This window comes from Lissotriton vulgaris, chromosome 11 (genome assembly GCF_964263255.1).
Source record: "Lissotriton vulgaris chromosome 11, aLisVul1.2, whole genome shotgun sequence".
NCBI lineage: Eukaryota > Metazoa > Chordata > Amphibia > Caudata > Salamandridae > Lissotriton > Lissotriton vulgaris.
The window spans coordinates 195,767,219-195,790,598 of record NC_141699.1 but is presented as its reverse complement, the minus strand read 5'-3'; the positions used below and the strand labels follow the sequence as shown (position 1 = coordinate 195,790,598).

The 23,380-nt window shown below is 44.2% G+C and overlaps 1 protein-coding gene across 2 annotated transcripts in view; it reads left to right on the top strand.

The window, feature by feature from the left end:
- Positions 1–23,380, top strand: part of ALKBH2 (alkB homolog 2, alpha-ketoglutarate dependent dioxygenase) — a 104,597-nt gene that overhangs the window by 5,174 nt on the left and 76,043 nt on the right. For both annotated transcript variants that reach the window (XM_086943097.1, XM_086943096.1), the window contains exon 2: positions 19,619–19,948. In XM_086943097.1, the coding sequence (XP_086799223.1) occupies positions 19,687–19,948 (262 nt within the window). In that variant the 5' untranslated portion in view covers positions 19,619–19,686. The remainder of the gene's footprint in view (positions 1–19,618; positions 19,949–23,380) is intronic.

Here is a 23,380-nt window from a genome sequence, read left to right as displayed (position 1 = left end):
CTCGCTATATTTCGGGTTTATGGGGCGACAGACACTCTGCTAGGGGGGGGGCAGGCCATAGCCTCTGCATGTGTGTAGGGTGGGGGGTTATTTTAGTTCGAGGTTTTTATTTCTATGGTGCCTTTCTTTGCTCTTTTATGATTTTTCTCTTCTTTCTTGGGCCCGTGCTAGGTATACTGGGGGATGGGTGGCGGTGCATATGGAGATGGGTTGTTTAGGCACCTTCTGGATGATTGACTATCTTGTGGCCATCCTCTGGTCGGGACTTACATGTTGTGAAGTGCTTTGCCAGGTACTGATGTTTCTTGTCAAGTCCCACCTACGTGGACCTTGCTCTATTTCTTATTGTAATTTAAGTACGGAGTAGTATGACCTGTTCTTAATGTTCGCACAAAAAAAAGAATTTTAAACTTAACCTACATTGGTCCTGTGCCTGGGTATTGCGGCGCTTTTCAAGTTGTTCTTTCACCGTAATCATTGTCATGCCGCATTACCTTGTCGCCGTATTGCATGCACTAGTGCTACATGAGGTGTCGTGGCCGGCCGGATGGTTGTAGGCCCGTATGTGTATTGTCTTTTGAGCACAATAAAGGTTTTCAAAAATTAAAAAAAATAAAAAAATAAATAATATGACGAAGTTCGGGTGTGTGTATTTTTATATTTACTTTCATATAGTTCTCACAACTCTTCTCTGTGAGATCGATACATTGATTGCAATAAAGTAATTCTTAAGTCAAGAAATTAGGAACACTTTTAAAGTCAAAATGCTCAGGCTTGGGAAACTGATTTCAGGAACAGTACATGGGCTGGGGCGGCTTCTCCGCCATGCCGACGGAGCGTCACCCCACTGCTTAAAGGCAGAACATGAAAAATAAATTGATAATAAAACACTCTTATCATTTTATTTGTCATTGACTAGGCTGAGTTTGCTGCGTCCACCGAGTCTCGTACAGGGCCAACTTGCAGCATCACCAGCAGGGAGAGGAGGAGTAGTGGGAACTGAAAGTGTGCATGTCAGTTTAGCCGGCCACCCACAGTAATACTTGGTCCCAAAGGCGAGACCGATTACATTGCAAATGCTTGTCTTGGGTATTAGCCCAACAAACACTGTTTCATGCTAGGTGTTGCTGTCTTGCCATCAGATTTCCCTATTGTTTCTATTACTTCTAACTAAAAAGAAGCAATACTTGGGGATAGGATTTTAGATAGTTTAAGTGGGGTGAGATATGTCATGTGTATTGTAACAGTCTGAAGCGGGCGTTAACTGACGTCCTAAAACCGAAATGTGGCTGAGACCCTACTTTTTGTCTGTCAAAGGTTATTCAAGCATATTTTTGTTAAAGAAATTGATGGGAGCTATTTCAAGCGAACAAGGTTCAAGGTAACCATGGGGGCTTTTAAGGTCTGGAAATGGTTCATGAAAAATATGGATTTATCAAGAGTGTCATATTATACTCCGCTTAATGCGCATAGGATCTTACCAGGCATTTTTTCTGATGTAATGTCTAATAAGTGGCAGCAGAAAGGCATTAAGACTTTAGGACATATTGTTAATAAGAATGGGATGTGTAAATCTTTCGAAGAGATTAAGGATGAATATTCACTGCCCAGATGGTATTTTCTTGTTAGGAAAAATTCAAAAAGACAATAATGTGGAAACACTTTTTCAATATCGGCATTTTATTTTCTTTGCAATGACAGTTGCACGTCTATGCACCGCTAGGGAATGGTTACAGGAAAAACCACCGGACTTTCATCAATGGCGTGCTAAAATGCTGAGTTTATATAATTTGGAGTGTAGTTGATTTTCAATTAAAGGATCAAGGAAAAAGAGACTGGGTATTAAAATTTGGAGTGCCTTTCGAGACTACTATGAATCATGAGCTTATCTCTCCTGAAAGCTAATATATGGACATTGTTATTTGATGATGAACCTGTTGTACATCAATTTGAGATATTGTTTGCAGTTTGCTGCGCTAAGAACAATAAAAATATATAAAAAAAAAACAAAGGTTATTCAAGCACTTCCTGTCATTTAGTCTGTGCTTTTAGCAGTACGCATGGCTTATCGGCACATAGTGTTCTATGTGAATGTGTAATCCGTGTTATGCAGCCAGAGCGTGTCAAAAATGGCATCATTTTTTGCAGAGGAGCTGGGGCATATGGAAACGTGGGCAATATCCTCCATGAAATGGCAGCTATTTTAACGTATTGCATTAACGGGCCCATTTTTATGCTATATATTTCTTGCACTTCTTCCGATATTGGGAACCTGCTCTCCCAGTAAAGATTTGCCAGCATTAGGTATCTTCCCTGCCTCCATCTTTCTGCAGTCCTGAGTTATGCGTGCAAACGGGACTATGCTCCAGTTACTCATACCCAGCTCAAACGGAGGCACCTAAGTATCCTTTAAATCAGGTATACTCAAAGTATGGCCCGGGGGGGCCGCATGCGGCTCTCCTGACCTTGGCTGTTCACTTGACAGAGCAGAAACATTTGGGAAGCTGTGAAACTGGTGTACTTTACTTGCAGGTTAACTAAAGGTAAATAAACAAAGAATGTTTTCTAGACAACTTATCTTTAGTATGCATCTGCTTTGCGTCCCCCTATGCCCACCTTCCAACACCCGACCCTGCACTGCTGGCATCTGTGCAGCCCTTGGGAAACCACAGACTGTACTTTGTGGCACCCGGGGAAATGTATGTGAGTACCCATGCTTCAGATCACCCAGTCCCACACTTGCCGCAACAGCATTGTAATATTTGAGATGTGAATATTGCCCTAAATTAGTTCTCTATGTAGTTACATAATGAGTCACTTCCCCCTCAAAACTCCATGTCCCTTGCTGATCATGCAGCTTTGCTAATCTTTTTTATATTGGTTTCAGATGTTGGGGCCCTTTGTTTCTGCCAATGAATTCACTCCATCAAGGGTTTATGTTTGCGTTGACTTTTAATGGATGCCCTGCTGCTCGCAGCAGTTTGAAGGACCTCATTGTATGCCCTGCTGACCAGGAGCTCGTTGCCTTTTAGTGGATGCCCTGCTGTTCGTGATACTGCTGCGGGACTGCGAGGACCAGCAGCCTTAGCATTCCACACAGCTGGGTCCTCTTCCCGCCCACTCCTGCCTGCTGCACTTAACTGCTCGCAGCCCCCGCTCCGCGGGAGCCGCTCGCAGCAGTTTGAAGCCCCTCATTGTATGCCCTGCTGACCTGGAGCTCATTGCCTTTTAGTGGATGCCCTGCTGTTCGTGATATTGCTGCGGGACTGCGAAGACCAGCAGCCTCAGCAGTCAACACAGCTGGGTCCTCTTCCCGCCCACTCCTGCCTCCCATATTTAACCACACCTGACACCCGCATCGCGGGACGCGCGTGCCGGGCGAAGCACGGGCCAAGGGCGGGCCCGTTTGAGCCCGTTCGAGAACGTTGAGGACGGGAAGGGCCACCCCCCTAAGTCTTTACCTGCAAGGTTAGTGTGTGGCTGTTGTAAATATTGTGGATTAATTTTACTACTTGATTATAAAGGGTGTTGGTTTTACATTAACTATTATAATGTCCCTTATGGGTGGCGGAGCCGCTAAGAAAGCAGGACCGGGAGGGTCAATTATCGGCACTCTGGATCAGTTTCCGTTAGAGCCTCGACGGTCTTAGCTCGCGAGATTGAACAGACGGAATAAAGATTGTCCTTAGACATTGCTTTCAGTAAAAGATCATCGATGGGAAGCCTAGCTAAGGTCTGTTTTCCAACTCCTCCATTGCTGCCAGTTATTACTATATCAGCAACTCCTGAAAGTGAAAAGCAGGATCAGTTATTGCAATCTTCAGGTCACTCGCCGTTACCTTTGACAATTGATATCTCTCCAAGGGGCAACATGAACGTCATACCCAGTAATGTTTCTTGTAAACCGTTGATATCTAGCGTCCAGACTCGCTCAGCGAGCAGTAGTGATAAAACTGGGGCTGTTCAACCAGTGGAGAGTTCGGCGCATAAGAGGAAGCGGACTGAGGCACAGTCGAAGGGAAGAAGAGCAAAAACTATGAAACTGAATTGAGCTTTGGTCCCAATCACCACACAAAGTATTTCCACTTGTCTACCCAGCGATGAAAAAACTCCTCATACCCCAAGTTTAGCAGTGGATATTCAACCTGATGAACTGGGGCCTGACTTCTGGGGCAACCTGGAATCTATTTTTAAAAAGACATGTCAACCAATTTATGATAGATTGGACATTATTGAAAGTAGACTTGTGTGTTTGGAATTGTCTTTTGCTTCGGGGCACTCACGGGGCGGTGTTCGGGCTAATGGGGCATCTGGTAAGCATACGAAATCGCTTGGGAGTAAAGTAGTTGATGTTAATCTTATTACTCCTCAGTTTGGAAATGATTCTGAAAAAGCTAAAGTCTCAGGTGGCATCTTAAATCCAGCCTCACAACACACCCATAGTGAATCGACAGCAGTACCTAGCCAAACTGTAGAGAGCGAAGAAGTAGAGACTATTGATTCGCACGGGCCTGTAACTCAACCACATACTGTGAATAATTCTACAATTGTACCTTCATCAAAAAATTTAGTACGTATTGATCTCCCTCCCGATTCTATTCCTTATGTAGTGGTACTGGCGGGTGTTCCTCAATTGAGCCAGAACAAAGGCGAAACATATTTGGAGCTTAAAAACAAATGTATTTTTTGGCTTAGTACCAATCGCCCATTACCCCCCCATGTATCTGCCGAAATTTTGTTTGCAAGAAAAGTGGATTGGGTGGGGGTACGGAAAAAGACAATTGATGGGGATTGTGTCATTATCCATTTCAAGGACAGGAGGGCCGTTAATCACATCTGCAATTGGCCGTATAAAGGCTTAAATACTGTAATCCAGTCACTGCCCTTGACCTTTTTCCACCCACCAGTATATCAAGCCCCTAGGCATATGTTGTTAGATGGAGGGGCTCAGATTAGGAGTATTGTAGGGGGACAAACGTTGTTTAACAGGTTTGAAGTATTGTCGGGCTGGATAACTGCGATTGACGTCGACCCCTCGAAGTCGATGGAATGAACGAAGCCCCATGTGAAGGTACACCAAAAAAGGGCCTAAATTCCTTTATTGATGCTTATGATGTCATTGATTCGCAGGGAGGGACCAAATGGGAAGTTAGTAGTGATGCCCCACATCAACAGGAGGGTTGTGAAGTATTAATGTCTCATTGTCTGAGAATAACAGATCCTCCCCTTCCAAACACGTTGAACATAGAAAATGGGGGGGGATGATGATGTTGAATGTTTACGTACTGGGAATTGCTTGCTGTCTCTGTTATCCTGGAACGTGGCGGGACTGGGTGCAAAACTGATCTCGCCTGATTGGACCACCTTCATTGATAAATTTGATATTTCTTTCTTCCAAGAGACCTGGTTGGTGGACCCTGTTTTTCGGGAGGGATATTTGAATTTTTTGTCCCTGCTGAAAAGAAGGAAAAGGGACGCCCAATAGGAGGATTAGTTATTTGGGTTAAGCTTGCCTTAAGCTGTGATATCCAACAACAGCCTGTCCCAAATAATGATATCCTGTCAGTGAGACTTTGTTTTCCATCTGGTCTTAGCTTTGAAATTTTTAATGTTTATGCTAGAGGGCAACCAGGGGGCAAAAGGTCTGAGGTAGTATCCGTGCTGGATGTTCTAATTGAAGCTCTACCTCTTAACACCCTGCCTCTTGTTGCTTGGGTATGATGACCAATGTCTAACGGAGGTGGAAGACTCTAGATGGGGCATACCTCAACTGGAGCTGGCCCCCATAAAAAAATTGACCGAGGCAACAATACAAATGAACGGCCTCTGTCTGGGGAACCAGCTAAGGGCTGCTAACGGCCGTACACTATCGGACAGACATGGTAGCAAAACGTACGATAATGGTTCCAGGTCTAGCTGTATTGATTATCTGCTTGTCCATTTAAAACTGTGGCAGAGTCTTGTGGACATGGCAGTACTGGTGCGTATTGAGAGCGACCACAATCCCCTTACCTCTTCATTTAAGTTCTTCACTCAATCAATACATCCTCATCAGCCGACGCCCACTGACATCAGACAGATCTCCACACTGTCAGAGTGTGGGCTTTGAGAATGGTAGTGACGTCACGGCATTCACTGACGGACCCTTCAATGGGACTAGCGCACGGGCACGCGCACACACTCACCTCCTGGGGGCACGCTGCTCTCCTCTACTGAGGTCGGCAAATCACTCATGGCCGCGCCGAAGGTGGACCTGAACAGCGGGAACAGAAAGCCCTGCAGTTGCCTCCTGCCTCGGGAAGTAAAAGCGTAAAGAGGACAGCGGGGAGCGCCTCTTGGCTCCCAGCCCACTCACACAGGGAAGGCGAAATTCACAGGGATGCGAGAGGGCGCTTTATTTGCAGACTTTGCCCAGCCCAGCCTGTTCTCTGCGAGAAATGGAAAAAAATCTCACTGCGAAGTGCCTCTCAAGGCCGGCTGCATTCCTTTAGCGCCAGGGCAAGGTCCGTCCTCGAGTAGGCCCCAGGCGCACCTCACCCCGCCACGGGCCCAGAGCAGCTCGAGAACCGACTGCGTTTTACTGAAAGTGCGTGACCTGAAGATTCCCATGTTCTCTTAAAATAGACGCCATTTACGGTACCGAAGAGATGGATGCCCGGACTGCAGAGCAAGCGCGTACCTACCATTGGTGCAGTATGTGCAGTGGCACCGGGCACCTTGAACCCTGCTAGTGCGGTATTTTACTATAAGAACAGCAGTTATAGTTGGAACAGTCTTTGCCTAGTTTTGGTCCGCTTGGTATTATTATTTTGGATTACATTTTATTTTTATGCTATGCTCTTTTTGTATTTTGCTAAGCGGGTGATGTTCATGAAATGCAAAAAGTTACAGCCCCTTCCTGGTAGGTCTCTCAAAATCGACAAGTTTTCTAGTTCCTCAGCTGGCCGATTAATTTTTTCTAGGTAAAGTTCTTCGTAGAAAGATCAAGCTTCCTTCTTAATCTCTCCGTCTTCTGACAAGACTACACCAGTCCCACGTTGTATCAGGGATTTGATATTATTTCTAGTTCTCTCCGTCCTAGCTTTCCATGCTAAAAGAGATCCACATTTCTCACCATATTCAAAGTTACGTAGTTTACTTACTTCCCATTTATCTTTAAGTATTTTTCAGTTCTTAGTCTGAAATTTGTTTGTAAGTCTAATAATTCCTTTTCCAGTCTTAATACATTGATTCGATCATCAGAAATGGCAGAAAGGAGCTGCTGTTCTTTTATTTTAATCAAACTGAGATCCTTGTTATCCTTTTCTTTGTTTAGCTTCCTGATTAGGGTCATTTGAGAGCCATATATTCCTCTTAAACAAAATTTAAGTGCATCCCATATGATATGATCCGGAGCTGATTCATAATTGAACTCAAAAAATTCTAATAAATTTTCCTTGATTTTAATATTAAACTCTTCATTTAGCAAGATAGTCCTGTCCAATGTCCACCTATATTCTGAAAAATTCTTTTGGATATTGATATTTAACTCAACCACTGAATGATCTGACAACCCAATCGGAATGTAAGAAATAGAATGAGTATTCACTAATAACGATCGATCAAGCAGGAAAAAATCTATTCTAGAGAACTGATGGTATTTCTTACTATAAAAAGAATATTCTCTTTGGGTGCCATGTTTAACTCTCCACACATCACACAACATATATTCTTTCATAATGTTCTTCAAAGTTGAGAGGGATCTTTTTGGACAGTTATATTTAGCTTTGAGGTGCGATCTGCTTCAGTATCTAATAGTAAATTAAAATCACCTCCTAACACGATAGGGATTGTATATTGAAGCATGTACTTTTCTAGTTCGGACCATAATAAACCCCACATAAAAACGTAACTGTGCTTATTGAGACTATTGCAGCCAACCACCTTCCTGACTGATCTGTAGCCCAATCGTGAACATCAATTCCTTTATTAGCACTAATTACCATTGCAACCCCTCTCGTGGTGCCAGTTTGTTTTGAACAAAAAATATCCTGAACCCACTTGTTCCTAATAAAAACCTTCCTACATTCCTCTGCTTCCAGGTGGGTTTCTTGTAAGAGGATTATAGTAGCTCCGGTATTTTTCAGAAAATGAGAAACATTTAATTGTTTCTTACGGCTCCCTTAACCATTCAAGTTCCAGGAAAGGATTTTAGTATATCTAGATTGAGGCATCGTATAATCTTACTCTCCTTCCATTTGTGGCCAACAAAGAGCAAAATAATCTATGAAAACATTTAAATTCAAAAGAAAAATACAATTTTATGGCACATGAGGACTTTTTTATCTGATTTTTTTCCCCCACCCCTGAGAACCCACCCCTCCCTCCCCCCGAGGAACCCTACCCTCCTGATTGGCGAAATTACGCCCTAGGAGGCCCTAGACCCCTGGTGCCCCGCCTATATGAAACTGCAGGTCTCTTATTCCCCTTATTCCCCTTATGCATATTTATTTGTTTGTTTATATATATATATATATATATATATATATTCTTTTTTCTCCCTTTTTCTTTTAATTTATTCCCCATTTTTCTCATTTAAGCACACCACGGCACACTTTTTTTTTCTTTTTTTCTTTCCCCTCTCCCCTTCACATTTCTTAGTTAGAATTAGGCTAAATAATGATACAGTCCTAATACATATTAATCCGTCTGATCCTTCATCCTAGCTAACACTGCATCAGCTTCCTCAGGGAAATGGCACGTATACATTTTATAATTCCACATTATATTGAGGAGCGCTGGAAATTTCATTTGCACTTGTGCCCTCATGGAGCGCAGTTCTGGCATTCTGGAGCCAAGCTCCCATTGTCTTTGGGCTGTCTTACTGCCTATATCTGATCTGATATAATAGGGATTAGCTCGAAAATGTAGAGAGGTGCAAGACAGACATCTAGTGAGAATCAGTTCTTTTACACTGTAGGTTTGAAAATATACCAAAATCTTCCTGGGTGCCTTTCGGTCAGGGTGCAACCTAAATGGATCTCTATGAACCCGCTGGATCTCCGCTTCCAAATTAATATCTGGGCGGTCCTTTAGGATGTCTTCATGTAACAGTCTACATACAAATCCCTTTATGTCCTCTACTTCGACCCCTTCCGGAATTTTTAAAATCCTCAAGTTGTTACGTCGAGTCTGGGTTTCCAACCTTTCCAGGTCCATTGTTAGGGTACAATTCTGAGCTTTTAAGGCTACTATATCTTTAGAATTCATTTTAGAAGACTCCGTAAGAGATGTCACTTTTCCTTCTAAGACACTAGTCCTAGCATTAATGCCCTCAATTTTGGCCTCCAAAAGGTCGAATCTGTCGTGTAGCCCCCTCTGATTTTTTTCAGAGATTTCAAATCTGCCCAACAAGTCTTCTCTCAAAGTATGTAATAGGGAGCCCAACCTTTCCTCGGCAGTTTCACCTCCTCCACTTGCCCCAGCTACCCCATTCAAGTGAGAAGGTGAACCATTACTTTCCAGACTTGGTATAGGCAAAGTGAAAGAACTATTAGATTGAGATTCCGCAGCTTGAGTCACTTGTTCACTGTTCGGTAAAACTTTCACCAGTTTGTTTACTGTTCTAATTAGAGGGAGATTGTACAACTACCCCAGATGTCTCTGCGAAAGTGGCTGAATCCAAAACTGCATACTTATTGCTCAGAGGGAAAGTGACTAGGGGAAGGGAGTCCATTATCATGTTTAACTTATCAGTTATGTTTCTTGTGGGATTCTCTTTTCCATGTAAATCTTTATTTATTTCTCCATCCTCTGCGTTTATTTCTGTATTATTCACTTTAGAGGACACTGCTTGCTCCATAATTTTAAAGTAGCTTTTTAGTGAAGGGGTCCCTCTAAGTAGTTGCGTTTGTTTTGACCCTTTAGATTTTCCTCTTTTTGCCCCCCCCTTCCTACTTTGCTTGTGGGGTGAACTAGGCACCGGCCCACTGCTTCCTCCTTCAACCAGGTCAATAGGGTTAAGAGCACCTTTCTTCTTAAGCTCCTGTTTGGAACGTAACTGATAGTGAAAAAAGAAGTGTAGTAAAAAATCGCTATCAACAACAGCCTCTTTAGAGACAAGTTCTGGAGAGCAGGCAAGTGAGGGCGCCTCGACTATTATTTCACCTCTACTAGTACCTCCTAAACCGGGGATAACATTCTGTGTCTCAGTCAAATCCTTATCTGCCTCCATACAATCAACCAAATCGCCGCTGGTGGAGGTCACTGAGAGAGAAACTCGGTACGTGAATGCAGCTGCTCGATACCAGAAGGCTGCTCTCGAGCGCAGCCATATATTATAACAGCTTACCCGCAGCCCGGTATCTTTCACAGTTCATATGGTATTTCTGCCGTTACCTATTCTCCCCAGCTTCGAAACCTCACTGACCACCTCACTCGTAATCCGATGCAGCTGCCCGGTGTTCGGCTCCTCGGCATACCACCGCTCTCGCTCTTGCTCTCGCATCACACTCAGTACACCGCGTGGGTCCTAGTGCCTCCGGGTTCCGCGCTCCGCGTTCTGCAAGCTCGCGATCCAGAAAGGAGAAGAAAACGGGGGAAAATCAATGAAAATTGCTTGAAACAGCTATTCAACATAACTTTCCATCTCACCAGTTAATAAGCTGCAGCAATCCATATTCGAGAGGCGTAGAGACCGTGTTGGAGCTCATCCTAGGGCGTTTCAGGATCAGAGCCTCGCAGCAGCCGTTAGCCTGCCGCCGCCATGTTCCTCCGATGATGTTCCGTGTTATTATTGAGCACAACAGTCGGGCTCTGTCCGTTATCTTGCCTCTCTCCTCTCAGGTTGTCCCTTTCCTCCTGCACACACTCCCGCCCCCCCCCTCCCCCTCCCCCTCCCAATAACTCCCTTGCACATAACATATCACCACGGCTCGGCCTAAACTGGTTATTGAATATAAGCACTGCATCACTACACACTGTATGATACCTATTAATGTGATTATTGTGAGTGTCGACGTTATTCCTGTTGTCACTGTCACCGTGATGCGAGTTACTTTCAAAGTTACAATTGAGTTCTATGTTGAGATGTTTACAGCGCCGTGCCGTCATGAGTGTGCATCGCAGAGCTGTGCTGCGTACTGTTTTATTATGGTCATTATTCGTATTACTAATTACATTACTGTTCTCCTGTTCATGTGGTATACCATTATAATTAGTATACTGTAGTATAATATACTGAGTATACTTTCAATATTTCTGTTAAGTTTTTGTTTCTAGCACGAGTCGTAGTATCTTTCTGGGGAAGTATGTGTCCCAAAGTCTGCTGAACTTGCCCGAATGATACATGTAGGCTAAAAGCAAGGCTACGGGAATTATACCACTGTGCGGTCGCGTGATTTTCTCATAATTATAGATTTTCAGCATTTACAACATCGTCTGCATATTTTAACAACAATATTTTTTGTTTCTAGCTCAAACGGTTCCAACAATACTAAAAATGCAGCTGCGTGGTGGAAGGCCCTTTTCAAAACTTGTTAACCGCGCTAACTCTTACATATTCACTTGTTCAGAGCACTGTGTTTTCACCAATCACTTTCGTTCACCCATATTTAACTCGGTAACCAGCAGGTTTAATGTGCGGCATCACTTGCACTGGTTGCCGCGCTGTTTCTTGTTAGACTAGGTTACATTTTACTAATGCTTGTTTCCACGTCCATAGGTCATTTTTTTTGTCTGTGTCACACATCTAAAGACACATTTGCTTTTTTCAGAAAGATTCCTTCTCTTTGTTTTGAGAGCTCACTCACTGATTAATGTCACAGATTCATTCAAGTTCTTAACCCTCACGTTTGTGTGTCCTAAGCACATTTCTTTTTCTCCTGTTTTCTGCACATAAATGCCTCGGAACATGTGAATTCACTCGGGTATTTTTAGATCCAGTATTTTCACCCACACGCTTCGCGCAAAACGGGGCGCCATACTCTGCACCTTCTCCTAGAGTCTTTTACTGCTGTAGTTTTGTTTCCTTCACCCCAGATTTAGCATTTTGCTACAGTTGAATGTTTTTGTCTTGCTCGCAATCTGTCTTCTTGGATTCAGACACGTATTTCATTTGTTTTATTTCCCAGAAAATCCCCCCTGATGAAGAGCTTTTGCTCGTTTCAAAGTGTAATTAGCAACAACACATGCGATGAACTGTCCTATGATTTAATCGGACTGTATTTACAAGGATTGAACATTTACGTTTCATATGAAGTAATACGGAAAAATAAATCCACGACTAAACTACGGATATCTTTGAAAGATTATACCTGTCTCATTGAATTTCTGTAAAAGCGATTCTCATCGCCTCTGGAGTGCTTCAGATTTTAACCCTCCCACACCAACCACCACCATGTCCACCACGTCCACCACCACCACCATGTCCACCACGTCCACCACCACCACATCCACCAACACCACATCCACCACCATGTCCACCACGTCCACCACCACCACGTCCACCACCACCACGTCCACCACCACCACATCCACCACGTCCACCACCACCACGTCCACCACCATCATGTCCACCACCAACACCTCCTCCACCACCACGTCCACTACCACCACGTCCATCACAACCACATCCACTACCACCACGTCCATCACAACCACATCCACAACCACATCCACCACCACGTCCACCTCCATTACCACCACCACATCCACCACCATCATGTTCACCACCACGTCCACCACCACCACACCCACCACCACATCCACCACCATGTCCACCTCCACCACCTCCTCCACCACCACGTCCTTCACCATGTCCACAACCACCACGTCCACCACCACCATGTCCACCACCACCATGTCCACCACCACCACACCCACCACCACGTCCACCGCGACATCCGCCCTCACACTATCTATCGCACTCACTATCTATCACTCAGCACCACCACAGCATCACTCAGGGGCACCACAACATCACTATGCGCTACCACAGCATCAATCCGTGCAACCATTCAACAACCACTGGTTCAAATATGTTCTCTCAATGTTTCAAGCTTTATTACAAATGTCATAAAAAGATGTTAATATTTCACTTCTGTTCTTGGATTTTCGTCACAATAAAATACACTGAACATAATCTTCACAAAAGGTATTAACAAAAGTTTAAGCTATTGCCATTATAAATTACAATACATTTTATTTAAGTATTAATTTAAAAAAATTCAAAGTCATTGTTATTTGTAATATCAATACATGTAAGTCACAAATACAAAACATGTTGCATTACAAATGCTATAGGTGTCACATTTGCAAAAGTTAACAGTATTGGCATTGTAAATGACAGCTATTAATTTGACTATTTTCAAAACCAACACATAAATAAAAAATGTGTAATTTACAATACCAATAGCTCAAATTTTCCTAATGCGAGACCTATTGCATTGCAAATGCTTGTTTTTGTAGGATGGGGTCTGGTAGAGGACTGTCCTCTATGAAACCTGAGAGTTGGTACAATGAAGCTTGTATTCAAGCCAGATTGGAACTGGGCATAGCATTAAAAACGCGAGATCCAAACCGTGTAAGAGAGGCTCCGGCCTGGTATAGAAAAGTGCAGAAGGAAGCGAAAAGGCTATGGGATGAGGGCAAATGGCAGGAGCTTAAGGATGCATGTATGGCAAGGAACCCACATTTTTTTTGGGACACGTTTAAATGGGATAGAGGTGGGCGTCCTGACCGCCCACAAAATAACGTTGCTCAACATTTGTGGGTAGAATATTTTAAACCTGTTGGGTATATATTGTACATCTGGCAAATGCTATCGCCCCAAGGAGCGACTATCCCCCTTTCTTGGAAGGGGCAGAAATCCTTCCGGTATATAAGAAAGGCGACAAGTCGACTGCAGGCAACTACAGGCCTATTAGCCTGATTGATTCAGTTCAAAAAATTATAGGTAGGCTAGTGTTATTTAAAACACAGGCTTGGATGGAGGAAAATAATATTTTGAGCTCACTGCAAGCTGGGTTTCGTCCGAAAACGAGCACAATAGATCACGTTTTTCGTTTTATTATGTTATATTGGCGAACTGTGGTTTTGGGCAAATGGGCTTTGTATGCTGTGTTCGTCGACTTGAGAGCGGCTTTTGATTTAGTTCCGGGTGGCAAGTTATGGCAGGTTTTGGAGGGGCTAGGGATGGCCCCTGAATTGCTTACATTGATCATACGCATGCATGAACACAATTTTGCTTGTGTCCGTTGGGGGGTGCAGGGGAGGTTACTGAAAGCTTCCCTGTTGAGCGGGGAGTGCGGCAGGGGTGCTTTATGGCACCAACCCTGTTCTCTCTCTTCGTCAATGGGGTGGCGGATTACCTCTCCCTGACCCCACGGACGCACCAGCTTTGGCAGGCACCCGCATTCCGGTCCTCATGTTTGCGGACAACACTTTAATAGTGTCTAAAACACCTAGTGGCCTTCAGAAAGCCCTTCAACGGTTTGGGGATTTCTGCCTACAGAACGGTCTGGAAATAAATGCTGCTAAAACAAAGTTCATGTCATTTAATGAGCACAGATCCTTTAGAGGTCATATATTTGAGTGAATCTCCTCTAGAGCAGGTAGACACATTTACTTATTTAGACGTTACCTTGCAGAGGGACATGCGCTGGAACAGCCAAATTGATTTGGCTGTCCTAAAACTCAAACAACAAGCAGTTGTTCTTCTGCAAAAATTCAAATCCTCCATGACTAAGCCAATTAGCCCAGTTCTTGAGATTTACGGGACAAAGGTATTGAGTTCGGCCCTTTTATGGAGCCGAACTGTGGGGCTTTGAAAAGATTACACAATTAACCAAGGTGGAGAATGAGTTTGTGCGCAAAATGACAAGTGCCCCACAAAGCACCCCGCTAATCCCATTATTTTGGGATTTGGGCAACAAAAACTGTTAAAGATTTGGCAAGCCTGCGGCCGTTACTGTATTGGCGTAGGATATGGTGTACTGATGAATTGTCTCATTATGCCCAGGGTCTTAGGGACATCATTAAGAATGACTCCTTTCAAAGAATTAAATGGCTTGGAGAGATTAGGAGTCTTCTGGGGAGGATGGGCATGTCTGAATTATGGGACACAATTTATCATAGGGGAAGGATCACTTGTCCTGCATAACCTAGGGTATGCAGAAGGAATGTGGGGTGTCTCAGATAAAAAAACCCTCATGCACGTGTTTGGGAAGTCGTAGTAGCGGTATATGTTGATTCTCCGCTCTTCATACACGTGTGTGCATAATCATAGGGTCTGTTTGGTTATACAGCCTCCACCAGGAGGTTCTTACCCATGGTTAAAACAGTAGTGATCTAGTGATGTGAACAGTGCTAGATTAAAATACCCGGACAGCCAGATGTTTTACTTTATTAGCTCTGGATTCGGGTATCCCATCAGGGAATGCTAATAAATGTGCGTTCTGCGAAGAAGTTAGGAGTTCTAACGCACTAGAAGTTGGTGAATAAAATGGCCGACATGTTTCAGCCCAATATGCCAGGTTAGGACTTGTGGGCTTTCTTCAGGACCAACAGTGAATAGTGAAAACAGTGAAAGTTTACAACAAACTTTGTCCTATTGTAAACAGAGTGAGAAAAAGGGAAATTTTCAACCTGTTTCTTTTCAAAATGGTCACAGTGTACCTGTAAGATATAAATACACAATTGATCATGCACATAAAAGGGTAGGGGTGGAGGGAGACGCACACAGGTAGTGCTTGACTACATTAATTACAAAATCAGAATCGATTCTGTGGCAACTTAAAAATGGCAATACTTTACAGACCCCATAGTCAATGGCAGTGTCAACTCTCGATGGGACAATCCGCAAAATGCCATTTTCCCAACGAAAAATACCTTAAAGGAAGATATTGGGCAATGGTTAATGATCTAACATTGTCGAAAACCTTATCTTCAAATCTCTCCAGTCGTTTTTTAGAATTTAAGACTTGGCCAGCATATGAGAATTATTGGGATCAAATTGAAAAGCCACAAGATCGCAAAATATATTTTCAATTCAGGGTTGGTACCCTCCCTACTAAGTTGTTTACTGAGAAATGGGAGGGGTCAGTTACCAATAGATGCCCTAGGTGTCAAGATCAACAAGAAACCATAAGTCATATCTTGTTTGTGTGCCCGGAATATATTCTGCCTCATCGCAAGTGGATTAAACCCATTTGTCGACTAATGGGTACTCGAAGGTATGCTGAGGGCCTGAGAATTTTATGCGCCGATCCTAACCCACCCATAGCGATAGCTGTGGCGAAGTTCTTGCAGTGGGCCTGGATAATTCGTCATAAACTGTTGCTGTCTTCATCTCGCGTATAACTGACTAATATATGAAAGAGTAAATGTATAATTATGGCATCGTAATTTTGAAGAATACTATGTATGTTTTATAACTTTTTTAACCTTTTTGTATTCGAGAGTTGAAGTGATGTTTAAGCTCTTCTTAACTATTTTTGTACCATATCAGATGGTGTTATTTTGATTGAATAACTGATTTAATGTGTTTTTTAAAATGTGCTTTGATGACACAACTGTCGAATAAAGTATGAATTGGTAATTCTATCAGCATGGAGGCTGATGCCCATTTGGCAGTTGTGCATATGCCTTGGGGTCCAGGTAGTTACTAGCAAGTCAATCGGTTTCAATGCATGCCCTCTCAAGTTTTCGATACAGTGGGCATCAGTGATTTAAGGGTAGAGCTACCGAAATACTCCTGATTACGTGTGCACTAATGACCTAAATCCTGCATGTTTTTTGCTATTTTTGTGTGACGATTCACTCTGAGATTTTGCTTGTTTTCAAAACCACACGTTTCCAAATATCTTGCAGTCCTGATGGAGCTGGTAGCTTCAGCCACTGGCCATTTCAGGATTACAGTGGCATTCATATGTAATGTAATGTAAATATGCACTTCTATCGCGCGACTGTCGCTCCAAGGAGCATCCTGGCGCTTGTAGCCCGTAGCCTAGATGGAAGGCCGGAAAAGTCAGCTCACACATCTATCTCCTCTAAACAGAAACACTATGTCTAAACCAGAGTCATACAGATCGAGTCTGGAAGGTTGAAAATCCAAGTTTTCAGGGCCTTACGGAAATTCTTCTCAGCAGAGATCAAGCGCAAATTGGGAGGAAGTTTATTCCACGCTTTTGCGCCTAGTGTTGCGAGAGATTTCCCTCCTCTAGTTGAGTCTGAATTTAGGGGTCTGTAGTAAATTCATGTTGGCTGATCTTAGGGAGCGTGTTGGTGCATACTGTTTGAACCAGGGGAAGAAGTATTTGGGACCTTTTTGGTGATATGCCCTAAAGGTAATCAGTAGGATTTTGAAAAGTATGCGTTTGTGAATAGTTAACCAGTGTAGGGCCTTGAGGGCGGCTGAGGCAGATGACCTCCTCGGCCATTTCAGGACCAGACGGGCAGCAGCATTTTGGACAACCTGCAACCTATGCAGGACAGATCGATTTAATCCTGCATATAAGCTGTTGCAGTAGTCCAAACGAGATGTTACAAGTGCTACTGTCACCGTCTTCCTGGCTGTCAGAGGAAGGAAATCAAAAAACTTTCTAAGCCCTCTGATGATGTTGAAACAAGACCCTGCCACTGCCCCTGCTTGCTGTTTGAAAGATAGGGCACTGTCAAATCTAATCCCTAGATTAGATTGAGACTAGTTGGCTTTGCCAATGCTTGTTGTTGAGTCACGTGGTAGTCACGTGGTAGTGGCCGGAGTACCCTAAGGGTACAGAGAAAACATATTAGGCCTATGCTAACGTTTTTTGTTGGTTGTGCCCAATAATGTTGTTCCTTTTGGCTTTTCTCGTTTTTTTCTAGCTCCTATCTAGTGAGTGAATACTACAGTCTGAGAGGTGAGTCAATTAGACGTAGTATTCCTCAACTGGTTTTCTTGGGGTATTTTGTATAATGTTTTTGTTACCAGTTGTTTACCTCGACTGCAGACATTCAAGGTAAGAAGTGCTACTTGGAGGAGTGAGTGACTGTCTTGATTCTGTTAACTGATTCTTCATGTCACTGGTGTTTTTGGGAACTCTTGGTTTTAGGTCTTGTCTGAGACAGCTCATGCTGTGCTGCATGCAAAGTATTTTGTTAGATTACAGTGTGCTTAGAGGCCACCCATTGCTTACCGTCACACTCATGTCTTTGTCTTGGGTCAACGAGTGCCAGCTACACTTCCTCTTCATGTGGTTGTCCCTCCCTGAGGCTTGGCCCAAGTACTTATGTCCTTGCACTGGGTATGCGTTTCAAGCTACTTTTTCTCTTTTAGTCGAAGCACTTCATAAGAGTGCATGTGTTTGCAAGCTGTCTCTCATTTGTTTCTAACCCATTCCTCTCCTTGTTCTTGCTTTCCCTCCCAGTGTTGTTGCTTGCCTCCTCCTATTCACCAGTCCCTCTTTATGTTGTTGCTTTCCCCCTCACTGTGTTATTGCTTGCATCACTCGTCATGTAGTCGCTTGCCGCCTCCCACCCTTTCCGTGTTGTTGCTCGTCACCAACCATCCCCCTGCCTCTCTCTGTGTTGTTGCTTGCCCCCTCCTAACCTGCTCCATCCATTTGTTTGCCACCTCCCATCCCTCTCCTTACCCCGTCCCACAATGTTCCATGTTGTTGATTCCTCTCTCCACCCTGTCCCGTGTTGGTGCTTGCCCCTTCCAGCCCTGCCCCGCACCACCCTCCCCATCACGTATTGTAGCTTGTCCCCCTCCCGTCCCATAGTGCACTGTTGCTTGGGCCTTCCTACTCTCCCACCCCATTCTGCATTGTTGCTTGCTCCTCCCTCCCCATCCAGCCATCCCATCTCACCAGTAAAAAGCAAGCGTTGATAAAGTACTTAGGTCTTGCCTATGTGACCAACCGACTTTGTCAATGTTCTTCGCCATGTTGCACAGTAGCGAGTCTGCTGTGCAGCATGAGTGAAAATTAAAAGAAAAAAAGACAGTTACACAGAAAACTTTGCAACGCTTTAAAAAAATCTTATAGGCATGCAGAACAGTAGCCGTGTTGCTGTGCAACATGGCTAAAAACATTGACAAAAACCGATAGTATGCTTAGGTGAGACTAGTTGGCTTTGCCAATGCTTGTTTGTTTAACTGCGCTGCTATCTTTATTAAAGCAAATGACAGAACGTAATTCTTACCACAGTTTTGTTGACAAAATAAGTATTTTTCGACACCACCTCATTAGTAAAATCTGCATTTTTCAGGCTAACACTCAAAAGTTCTTACTGCAAAGGTGAAGGAACCATTGTACAGCCAGCAATGGGAGTGGAATGTTTGCTGTTTTAAAGGGCAGATTTCTGTTTATACGGAAACATATTCTTCTCATAGGAAGTGGAAACTATTGATGTTTTAATTTGTTGTGCACCCCGTGGACTCCGGCCTTGACTGTGAAGTGAAGTACAGAATAGAGTATAGGACTTCGTCCTGTCTTTGGAGTGCAGAAGGGTACCACTTGCTCTTGATTGAAGATTTAACGTATAGAAAATGAGATGCCTCTACAGTTAGAAAAAATGGTCCGTTGCATATTGAAGTTAAAAAAAAAAAAAATAAGTATGCTAGGCCACAAACTTAAATTGTATCTTTTCTCTGCAGGTGGCGTTGCTGAGGGGAATTGCTAAGTTCGATGGCTTCTTTGGACATTCAAAAACGCAAAGATAGAAATGGATACATTTGTAATAAAAATGCCTAATGGTAGTGCTCCAGGAAAAAGGAAACGAGAAGAGTTGGCCAGAAAGACAGAAGAAATTGGAAATTCAAAACTTGAAGATGAAACTGTCAGAGGGCTGGTCCTGAGTGAAAAAGCCCACACTTGGAGAAAACTTCAATCAGAGGGCCTCGATTGTGATTATACTTTGCTCTTTGCTAAGGCTGATGCGGATGAGATTTTCAAGGAGCTGGAAAATAATATAACATACTTTTCAGGTAAAACCAGTGTCTCAAGGCTCCATTGAACGCAGCAAAGGTTCAGTCTACTTTAAAAGTTAGTTTTGTTCTGATAAAGTTATTTGAAGGTTATCGTAGAGCAGGAGGAAGTCGCAGGCAGTAGCTGAAGAAGTGTTAACATCTTCAGATCAGAGTATCTTGATGAACAAGCTAGTGTGAAGAAGAAAATCAGCCGAGAGCGGGAGCTGCTGGAGTCCAAAGGAGATAGTCATGTCCTCAAATCTATGCTTTGTTCTCTCTTGGTTGTTTATCTTCAAGATATATAAAAAAATTACATCTGCTTGGGGCTAGTAAGATGATACTTGACAATATTTCCTGAAGAGTGTTTCTCGTGATCAGCGGTGCAATTGTAAATCTCATTCCTGGTGTGTTTTAGCTTTACTTGACAAAAAGTTAAGTCCTCTTCCCTCAGGTCAGCTTCTTCATCATGTATCTGATGAGCATAGGCGCTGCTTCTAGTTTCCTTCAAGTAATTCCTTGTAGGTGGATTTATATATACCACATATGAGTTTTGCATATATCACATTGCATTATATTTCCCTCTTTTTATTTGTGTCTCTGTGAATAAGGTAATAAGGCTTCAACAGTTTATTTTTCCTTTAACTGTTTTTGTTCCTTTCTCGGTTTTGTTTCTGAGGATAGTTATACCCAATATGACTGGTTTTCCTGGTCCGGTGTGTCTCTACTAATCTAATGTTTATAGGTACACTCTACTAGTCTTTCTCTTTTCACGACCCTTAAATATGCTTTCAGTCTGTAATGAGCCTGACAGCACTACTCCACAAGTACCACCACAGGCAGCTACAGCGGCTCCTAGATTGTGGTTTCCATCTGAATGTTTTTGCAGGCATACTGTATCTGATACCTAATTGGTTTGGGTATTATCCTTGCCTAGCAGAAAACTGATTGCACGTTTGGCCTTAGTGTAAACAAGTTCTACTTTGTAGGGACTTTTACTTCATGCTGTCCTTGGGTCAGTGAGCTGACCTCCAGTTCAGGGACAGCAATCCCCCCTCATCAATCGGCAGAAGGCTCAACTCTGCCTGCAGTCTGGTTGGGGGCTGCCTACTTGCTTGGTCACCCACTCTACTAGGCAAGGTGATAGATTGAAAATGCAACCATGCCCCCACTCCATTAGCTTCTCTGTGAGGCCCTTGCTGATCAACTCGGGTTGAGCAATAGAGCTAATAGCCTGGAGTCTCACCTGTCTGTTTACACCACAGGCAACCTATTGGTATTGTCAACCTGGTGTGGGTATGATCATTTTAGGGGTTCATAGTAGCTCTGCTCTTGGCACATTTGTTTTGATAATCCACTTTATTGATTTTGAGAGAACAAAGAAAAGGTTAGCAGCAACAGCACAGTACACAAGTCCACATATATGGCATTGCAAGTAGATTGATAATAATGTTATACAATATGCACAGCAATCAAGCACATCACATGGTAAAACAAGCAGTCTGTCGAAAGTAAGGGGCTAACCCCATGGACCCCATTACCCCAATTAGTCCGTCCTTTTGGTTTGGCTGGGCAGCCCTTGATTTCAAACAAGGGTTTCTCTTGAGTGGCACAGCAGTCCACACCTCTGCACCATTTAGCTATTGTAGGGGAATCGGGTTGCGTCCAGGCCATGACAATATCACGATTGGCCACCATAATAGCCATCCTCATCCTATTGGCCCTCCAGCGGGTGCCCAAGGACTCTAGTCTCGGGCACCCCAGTGGGAGGAGGCCAAGGCCGTGGAAGTGTTGCGGGAGACACGAGTCAGGGGTCCCCAGCTCCCGCCGCCCAGAGAAGGGCCACAGTGGATTCAATTAAGGCCATCCCCGGGTTCGTTGCTGGGAAGGTTCTCGCAGCAAGACCTGGACGTGAGAACGGCGGAAGGAGAAACGCAGCACCCCAGGGATGAAGTGTCCACTCCCATGCCGCTGTACAATGTCTCTGCATGTCGCAGGCCCGAGGAGGCCTAGCGGGTCTAGTCTCTTAGGGCCACACTCGCTGGGCACAGTCTCTTGGGTCCGCCCCCCCCTCCCCAATTACCCGGAGGCCCGCTCACACCCCGAGGGGGCACTCACCGCCATTCGGAGGGTCCAACAGGTCCCAGAATCGATCGCCCCAGTGTGGTGTGGTGCAGGCCCCTCGTATCCGCTCTGCTTCAGTGTGGATTCGTCACCCTAAGAGGCGTGATGCAGGGTCTCTGCCAGGTGTGATCCCCAGGCAGGTCGCCGGCGTACTCCAGAAGCGTCCTCTCACCGCCAGCTTAGATGTGCACAGAGAGCACAGAAGATGTCTTGTTGGACAATGCTGCCAAATATCAAAGCCCTGTCTTCGTGTCCACACATTTGGTGCCAGTTTAGGGCTTCCTGTGTGTTAGCAATAGAGAGTCTTGAGACAATGACTCATGCTTGGAACTCTGCAAAAGGTTTTTCGCAGAGATCTCATAATTTGGAGTAGCAAAACTTAAACCATCTCATCTTGAGGATCTAATAGTTTACTAAGCTCATCACGTGGCTTCCGCTACGCCAGGTTCTTCAGTTTTTTAACATTAGCCTGGTTCTCCAGGTTGGTCTCAAGGTCAAGTTGAGGACTAGGTAAACAATATGGAAAATGGTATTTTGATGTCGGCACCACCCTTGAAATTGAAGGCACGCTTGTTGTCAATCCACTTCTATGTCTGTTGCTCATGCTCAAATTGAGCTATTCAGAATTTTGGAGGAAGAATAACCTCATGCACTGAGATGATTTGGTAAATGACTTCAGACCCATTTCCAGTGTGTCCTAAGTAGTCTCAAGTCCATGGCTAAAACATCTCAACAAGACATTAACCTTTTTTAATGTTTTGTCGAGAGATGTAAGCATCACAACCTTTCCTGTCACCAGGCAGGTCGCTCCCCTCACTGCCACACAGCCCCCATGTGTGCCCTGTACCCGCTGCTGCTGTAGCTCGGAATTGGTCTGTACCTGCTTTTTTGCTTTTCTGATCCACTGCTATTACTGTGTATTGTCTGCTTTTCTGCTGTCTTGCCCACATTTTGCCTTCTGTCTCCCTTGTGCCCCATTTTGCCTGTGTCTCCCTTGTGCTCCCGTTTTGCCTGTGTCCCCATTTGCCTTCTGTGACCCCCGCCCGCTCCCCCCTCCGTGTTTCCCGCCGATGCGTTCCCTGCGGCCCGCCCCCCTGCATTCCAATTCGCCACCCCGCTCCTGCATCCCAGCTGTTCCTCCCTCCCACATCCCCTCTTATGGAGGCCGCGCAGCGGTAGAGACAGCGACCCATGACCCTGTTGCCAGGCAGGTCGCTCCCCTCACCGCCACACAGCCCCCCTGTGTGACCTGTACTCGCTGCTGCTGTAGCTCAGAATTGGCCTGTACCCGCTTTTTTGCTTTTCTGATCCACTGCTATTACTGTGTAT